General features: G+C 32.7%; 1 protein-coding gene and 1 long non-coding RNA gene across 5 annotated transcripts; both read right to left on the bottom strand.

Annotated features, from left to right (window-relative positions):
- Window positions 1-359: 359 nt before the first annotated feature.
- Window positions 360-2,088, bottom strand: LOC140179596 (uncharacterized). The gene is made up of 2 exons (XR_011873161.1): window positions 1,332-2,088; window positions 360-1,000 (listed from the first exon to the last, which is right to left on the bottom strand). It is a non-coding gene; the product is annotated as an uncharacterized lncRNA (long non-coding RNA).
- A 540-nt stretch (window positions 2,089-2,628) lies between these two features.
- On the bottom strand, window positions 2,629-6,526 carry LOC112747465 (uncharacterized). 4 transcript variants are annotated; one of them, XR_011873160.1, is made up of 5 exons: window positions 6,275-6,526; window positions 4,110-5,354; window positions 3,237-3,999; window positions 2,893-3,133; window positions 2,629-2,762 (listed from the first exon to the last, which is right to left on the bottom strand). XR_011873160.1 is itself a non-coding variant. In XM_072218616.1 (5 exons), exons 3-4 carry the CDS (start codon window positions 4,375-4,377, stop codon window positions 3,257-3,259), a joined length of 1,011 nt encoding a protein of 336 aa, XP_072074717.1. In that variant the 5' UTR covers window positions 4,378-4,396; window positions 5,138-5,354; window positions 6,275-6,526; the 3' UTR covers window positions 2,745-3,133; window positions 3,237-3,256. The 4 variants fall into 4 exon arrangements, 3 of the variants coding, with proteins under 3 accessions (XP_072074717.1, XP_025651290.1, XP_025651284.1); XM_072218616.1 differs by having other exon boundaries at window positions 2,745-3,133; window positions 4,110-4,396; window positions 5,138-5,354; XM_025795505.3 differs by having other exon boundaries at window positions 2,745-3,999; window positions 4,110-4,396; window positions 5,138-5,354.
- Window positions 6,527-8,356: the final 1,830 nt, after the last annotated feature.

The raw sequence follows: 8,356 nt of genomic DNA on the forward strand, positions 1-8,356 counted from the left end.
GTATACTCTTGCAACATGTTTTGTAAAGGTAATATATAATTTTAGAGAGTCTTTGCATTTCTGGTGTACATTTGAATCTTGAAGATTGTGGTCTTGTGAATGTAAATATCACTTTTTGATGAACCTCGAGTTTTGGTGAAAGTATATATGAAATTACTTTTTAGTTTAGCAAAAATACTTTTGAGCTGTAATGTCATTATTACCTTCATATTAACATTAACTAACATATACCTCTAAAAGTAATTTTATTTTATTTAGTTAAAAAAATATAATTCTCCTAACTCATCCATGCTTTGCCAATGATGCTATTACAACAATCACTTGTAAGCTGTTAAGTAAAGAGAAGCAAGACAAAGTAATTAACTAGTCAAACACTAGGTAGTATTATATTAGAACAACACTAACATGTACGCAGCCTCATCCGAGTGCTAGAAATTATAACTCAAAATAAGGCTCGGGAGTAAGTGCTATGATTTACCCTTATTGGTCATTACATTTTGACAACACCAATATAACTAATTCAAATCACTATACAATGAGGACTTAACATATACAAAGGTGTTGTAACAATCCAAGTACTGTCATGCAAGAGCAAGATATATTTTCATTGGGGCCTGGATATGCTGGTAGACTCACTATGCACTTATCTAAGACGAGACCTGATAGACATAGCCCTGTATAAAAACATAGACAACAACTATGGAGCAAAACACATGATCCTAATCAAATGGCTTTATCTTTCTTTCTTAGAGGCTTGAAACTTGGAGTTGACACAAATGCCATGCAGCTGCAGCTGGTTTGGGTGAGGCATTCATTACAATCCAGTTGGCATCCGTGGCTAGCCTCTTCAACCCTTTGTCAAGGGGAACATTAGAAACCTTCTACAATCCTTGCACATTACAACCTCTGTGTTATCTGGCTCATAATATAGATATCCATCCCGTTCTTTTTTAAACTTTTCACCATAGTAAAATACAAAAATCATTGTAGGACTTTCCATCTACAAAAACAGAGTAACACCAAAACATAAACCCACATCACACAACCTAGTCATAATAATAACAAAAATTAGTCTAACACCAGAATGAACATGCATCAAACCCATAAACCCACAACAAAATAACCCTGAAACTTGTCGTTCCATCTTCAAAAGAAAAATGTTCCACCTAATATCATAACTTGATTAGCAACATCAACAGACAAATGTATTTCAAATTAAATTCCAAACCTTAACCTAACTTAACAATTCATATAAACTCAACAAGATACAATGATACACACTAACAATGCAAAGCCACAAAAAATAACAACAAAAAAAATTAAAGCTTTACCTTTCACCTTTACGATGCCTTCTTCCACTGGTGTTTGGTCTCTGTGAGTCCTCCAACTTTTCACTTTGTTAGTGCGAACCCTTCCGCAAATGTCTTTTTGCAGAATGGTGAATTGAACAGGCAGGTTCAATTCTTCGGCAAGTGTCTTAGGGCAGAACTTCAGAGAGAAGAGAGGAAACAAGAGGTTTTGGAGCGAAACAGAGACATGGTTGCTATGAGAGGTGGTGATGAAAAGAAACGCTTGAATATCCATTATGGAGATCAAACGACGTCGTATTAGGGGGTTGGGGTCAAAACAAATAAAACTACGTCGTTTTGGAGTGTGCCATGCTGTTAGTTAACGTTTCACGCTAGCGATCGTTAGCCACGTCAGCCACTAAGATGACGGAAAGACAAACTTGATCAACGTAGTTATTTTTTAAGGACTAATTTGATTAATTTTATCTTTTGAAGACCAAAATGGAGATTGGATCATCTTTCAGAGACGAAATTGACTATTAACTCAAAGATATAACTTAAAATTTAGTTCATGTTGCACACCATATCTAATAATAAAATAACACATGTACTATCTTATGGTGTATAAAATAAGAGTAAATATAAATAGTACAGCCTTGAAAAAAGTTTGATTTACAGTATTTCGGAACCATCAATTATCATAATTAATCTGAATGTCTATTGGAAAGAGGGTCAAAGTTCAAACTTAGGAGAAGAAAAATAAACAAATAAATAAAGATGACTCAATTCAATCAATTGTGATACTATCAGGAGGAATAAGGGCACAATACTGCTTGTAGGAACATATGCTCAAATACCAAGGATAGGTACCTAATGTATGTATAAATTCAATGGTCTGTAATTAACTTCAGAAAAAAAATCTTCAAAAACATGGGAGAAAAATCTTCAAATCATAATGGTTCTCTTTCTATAAACATGTACTCATATCTGACAAGGCATTTCATGATGGTCTTCCATCTGTCATATATAATTTAATTTTGCAATTGCTTCATGATACAGAAAGTAATTAATAATACCAGTACGTCCGTAGTAGCAGAAAAATGCCGAAATTCTTTAGCTTAACGTAACGTGTATGCATTGATATCCATATTCTTTTAAAAAATTTAAACTTAATAGTTTTCAAGTGTGTTAAGTTACTTTACATACCCAAAACAACAAAAATTTGCAAATGCTTTTCCACGCCTCCCGAAATAGTTCATACTTCATGTTACACTATAAACAAAAATTATTTATTCTCCTAATCATCTTTTAAATTTTTAAACAGAAAATACTGAACACGTTTTATGTTTCCAAAATATTAAGATGCATTTGAATTTCCCTTTTCTTTCAATGACTTATGAAGTATCAACTCTTCAGAAAGCAGATCTCAACATCTCAGTTGAAGTTCTATCAATATGATCCCGAACAATCATTCTGTTAAAAGACAACAAATAAAACCACAATATCCACAACCTTAGAATGAACAATGATTTAGTGGAAATAAACAGGTTGAACAATTCAGATGTACAAGCATCAATTATACATTAATGACAAATGTAACAACCTTATGTCAGCCTTGAGAAAAATCAATTTCTTCCAAGGCAGTTGTTGAAGTGAGCTCCAACGAAAACCCCATTAGACAAGCTTTGTAAAATGAACATGCTGTTTAAGGATCTTCTGTTCTTATTCAAACTTGTTCTCAGCATTCAGCACACTCTGTTGGGTCCAAAGACTTGGTCCGAAGTGCGCTCAGGAAGCTGCTGAAAGCATGTTTCCCAGCTGACGCTTATATCAAGCTCAGCACACTGATGAACAATTATAGGGAAGAAACCAACTGGTGAGCTAATGGCAAGTCCAACACACAATTCTTAACATAATTTTCGGTCAAGATGGACTAATGAATTTTACCAGATAATTGGCAGCAATCCTCATGGTTGATCTGCAAAGAACCTAGTCCGGTTCAGACGGCGACGCCTTCTTGGCACAGGAGATTCATCTTCATCAACATCACGATCATTATCCCGATGACCCAACAAATTCTCGCCCCAAAGATACGGGCGATCAACTCTAGATGGTCGGCGATGATGCCTTGTCCATGCTCTACGACGAGCTCTTGGCTCCGGAACAGTTTCAATGTTGTCAATCATCTGAAACAAGAAACTCAACCAGGGTCCATTAGCATCACCCAGGCTGCCTTCCCTATCACTTGAAGACCTTCCATCTCCATTTTCAATAACATAATCCCCAACGACAACGGCACCAGGTATGGCAGACCGAATAGCACTAACAATATCACCATATTCTCTCTGCCGTTCAAAATGTCGCCAAGCTCTTTCTCTAGTAGGATCAACAACAGAGGGATGAGTGGTAGGGTGAACTCTTCTGGCATGTAGACGTAGTTCTAGATAATTACCAACAAACGAGCATGACTCCCTAGAGCAACTTCTCTTCTTTGTATTTAAATAGTCTCTAACCTCTTCAATCACTTCCCAGCTATGTACTGTGCCTCGACATAAGGGGCATGACAAGTTTAATTTTGATGCAAAATTACCAGCATTTAACTCTTCAAGTTCAGCCCTGTCCTGCAAGGTCTCAGAATCAACATTTTCTAAATTGCCTTCATGTGGGTTTAAACCTCTACTAGGATCTTGGGCATCACCCTGTCTTGATCCTTGTGGTAATTGAACAGACAATACAATACATTATCAATTTTAATTAGGTGAAGTTCATTACTATCATTCAAGGGAGAATACATAATAAGCTAAACATTAAAACAATTACCGGAGTTGTTTGTATTTACTAAAGAACTTGATAAATTATGACTGTCATTAGAATCGGTCCTCATTTTTTTAAACCGGTCCAGGCAATTCGAATGTCTATAACTCGTATCACAAATGTAAGATCTGCAGCCCTTCTCATGAGAGCTGCAAACAAGGAGAACAGCATTATGCGGATGGTCCATGCAGATAGGACATGAAACTTCATCCAGTTCTTTGTGTAGAGCACTGATATCTGAATCTTTACTTAATCTGCGCCTAACACCAGTCATCTTCCACGATCAGTGGTAACTACTCAACATATGGAAGTCATTAGAACCACCGCTAATGAACTAGACCAAAAATTAATTTCATTATTCACAAGTCATAACACAAGAAAATGCCAGCGGCGACACAAAAACCTCTTTTTTGTACATTTGGTTTCTAGGAACAAGAGAACAACAATGACCAAGTCTTGTTCCACTACATGAGGCTGGCAGATTCTATGAACAAAGGGGAATATGAAAAAAAGGGAAAAAAAATTGAAAGGCAACACATGTTCAATTTTGCCCCTTAACCATGGCCTTTCTAAGGATGTATGGTGTGTATGTTTGTGGGCATGTAAATGCATCAAGAAGCAAAAGCTTTGGCTGTTTTCACTTCCATCCCCCAATTTCCCGGTATCATGTTTCTCTTGATTATATGGAACAGAAGGAATATATAACTTTAGAATAACCTACAATCAAGTGTCACAATCCAGTTGGCCAATGCCTAAACTAGACTAAAATTACTAAACAACCAGTGAATACAATCCATACTCTGTCTGCTAACGGTTCTTTGTTTTCTATATGACCATTAACCATTCCTTTTCCCCTCACCCGAGGGAAGAATATTATATTACTTAAGTCAAGTGAAACCAAGGGATGATTAATTAGTTCAATCGTAATTAGATCTAGGTTATAGCATAGATTCAAAGCAATAAGGCAGTTTGTAAAAATGAAATAAAATACAATTATAGAAATATAAGTATCACATAATCTTTAATTAACTTACCCAAGAAATAGGCTCTAACTATATTCCTATTTGTGCCTTCTGAGTCTCAATTTGCATTCACATAAACTGTACTTGACTTCACAAAAGAATGATAGGATAATCACTTATGCAATGCTCCAATATAAGTTACAAATTATGTAGCAGAATATAGTAAAATCTGGGACAAATATACAATTAACGAACAAGTCCACGCAGAATCACCAACAGTTGCCTAAATCTGCACATATACAACCAAGAACAAGGAAGGAAAAAAGATTCTGAGTCAAGCAACATAAGAATTCAAATCTAATGAATTTCACTATCAGAAATTTAAGAATCTCGGAAGTCAACAATCATGAAAACTTAGGCAGCACAAATATACAGACTTGTCAACTCAAAACTACTCTTTGACCATGCTGATTTTGGGGAACTTCTTTTAATATTCAAGTGTGAATACAAATTTATACAAACATACCACAACACGAAAATAAAAATGTCTGGAATAGAATTATCAAAAACAGAAGTGGCAATGTCATCACCCTAGTTAACGTGGCATGACTTCTCATATTTAGAATGATTCAAGCCGAAGATCATATAAAAGCCCCACATGAACATATAATATGGCATCACTACATTTGCACAATTTTTTTAGTAACAAATATAAGATATAAGAACCACTTCATCCAAAAGCATGGACATCTTCTACACTGTTAGAACTATGTAAACCAGTATCAACTTCAACAACTTTGTAAAGATACAAATGGAAATAAATCGCAACATATCGCAGTTCATTTTGTTAGGCATAATAACACAAATAAAGCAATATGCCCAGAAAAATAAAACAGATTTTATGCAATCAACAGCAGCAAGGAAACTTGGCAAGATGCATAAATCAAGTTTCAAAAAACATATTTAGCCTTTAAATCCCAAAATTAAATTCATATAGCGACATATAACCCCAGATCAACACACAAATCACCACATAATTCAAAGAAAACCCTAAACCTAACCCCCAATTCAACCCAGGAACAAAATCCAATAACCAATAGACAAAATCAAGGGAACAGAATTGAAATCAACAGAATCCAAGGTAGATAAACGGCATCCACAAATAATAAACAAAAACAGCATTCAGCAGAATTTAAGGATGAGATTTACACAAGGAGGGGGGACGAAGGAGTTGAATTTGCGTTTTTTTTTTTTCTTCTTTTTCTTTTCCCCTTTGAATCGTCTTTGGTCCTTGAGGGTGAAGGATGTGTCTCTCTTATTGAAAAGGATTATTAATTATTTATTTTATTTATTATTTGCGTGCGTAAATTTCACACAAAAAGTGGTTGTTGAAAACAAGGGCAATGGGGGAGGATGATGGATGTGTGAAAGCTTAAGGAAAAGAACAAAAATACAAAAAAGCTATCTATTTATAGGGTTAGTGTGGGAAGTGGAGCCCACCTATGGAAGAAGGATCATTCGTTCTTGTTTCTCAATAACCGCCTCTTAAACCGGCTTCTATCATGATCACGATTACGAATTAAGATTAGCTTTCTACGAATTTGATACGTATGCGGGTTGCGGGTTATGGATGCGTCTGGGATTTAAGCACGTACACATACGTATTGAATAAATTAGGGAAATGGGTTTTATAGGGTGTTCAAATTTGATTCAAATTAAGTAGTTTATTTAATTTAATTTAAATTAAAAATTAATTAAAATTGTATTAATTTAAATTAAATTGAATTTTATTTTTATAAATTGGATCAGATTTTAAATTTATTTTTTAAAATTAATTTAATTTAATCTAAATTACACCATGAACTATAATATTATTATTTTTTATTATATTTATAATTTTATTTATAATATATTTAATTTGTTATATATTTTTATATTATTCATATATTAAATGAGATTTATTTATTTATTTTAACTCACTTATAATTTTATTTTTATTATATTATTATTAATTTTTTAAAATATTTATTGAGACTTGATATATCATTGTCATTTAAAATTTAATATTAAAAAATTTGGTATATATATTTAATTTTTTTAATTTACAAACCGTAAATTCAATCTAATATAAACCGGTTAAAATTAGATCGATTTTTAAAAAAAAAATCATTCAATCCAATCACAAACACTCCTAGTAATAACTTTAAATTTTGTTTTGTTTTGTTTTAAATGTGGCCGACAACTACACATATAATCAAGATTACAAAAATTTAGAGGTTAAGTTTATCTAGGTGAAAACTCAAGTTAATTTTAGGTGAAGTTAATAGACGTAAGTTGCTATATGATTTAATAGATTTAATTAACAATTTCACTATATATACAAACATTTTTGGCATACAAGTTAATTCTAACCTAATAAAATCCACTTATATAACGTGTGCGTGAAATCATATTGATTTTTCTCCAAAGTTTGTATCCCGCGTTCTTCCTCCTCCTCCTCTTTTTTCTTCTCCTTCTTCTTTGCGTTTCCTCTTTCTTTTTCAAAATACACCGAAACGAGAATAGAACATATTTATCACAATAACAATTCAAATTCAGAATTCATACATCAAAATTTTACTATAAATGCACAAAAATATTTTCTTTAATGCATTTTTTCTTTTTCTTTTTTCCTTATTTCTTTCTTTCTTTTAGTTGAATGAATATTGGTTCATCATTTTTCAAGCAATTTTACAATATTATGTGTTCCTTCTTCTTCTTTATTTGATTTTTTTTATTTTTATTCTTGTTAATATAGTTAAACAAGAAAAAACTTAAGAAGGTAAAATAAAAAGAAAAAGATGAATAAGAAAAAAAAAGAAAATAATGATGATGAGTTTGGAAAACTCTAAATTAATATTTGTGATGACTAAACATTATTAAAACAATTAATTACAAAATCATTAATTTTATCTTTATTTAATATATATTGATTAATAATTTTGTTGCAGATTTTATAAATTGGGCCGAATTAAAAGGAAATGTTGCTAGCCCAATGATTAAAATATTCAGCATTAATATGAGTTAGTTTCTTATGGCTGAATGGAAAATAAATTAATTGGGCCAAAACTCAAAAATTATCATAAGCCCAATTAATTTGATTGAATTAAAATTTTATTGGGTCAGATTAAGCTTTATTGCAACAAAGCCCAATTTCAATTTTGATGAATGTTTCCATGCATGATCTGAATCCAAAGTCCATCAGGAAAACAAATGTTAACATTTGTTTCATGCTTCCCAACGGATCCCATC

The sequence above is a fragment of the Arachis hypogaea genome, chromosome 2 (genome assembly GCF_003086295.3).
Source record: "Arachis hypogaea cultivar Tifrunner chromosome 2, arahy.Tifrunner.gnm2.J5K5, whole genome shotgun sequence".
Classification (NCBI taxonomy): domain Eukaryota; kingdom Viridiplantae; phylum Streptophyta; class Magnoliopsida; order Fabales; family Fabaceae; genus Arachis; species Arachis hypogaea.

What these genes read in the sequence shown, in the direction of transcription:
- LOC112747465 (XM_072218616.1), bottom strand. Translation starts at nt 4,377, where the DNA reads ATGACTGGTGTTAGGCGCAGATTAAGTAAAGATTCAGATATCAGTGCT. An exon ending in AGTAAATACAAACAACTCCG is followed by an intron (nt 4,000 to 4,109) that starts GTAATTGTTTTA and finishes AATTACCACAAG; the next exon opens with GATCAAGACAGGGTGATGCC.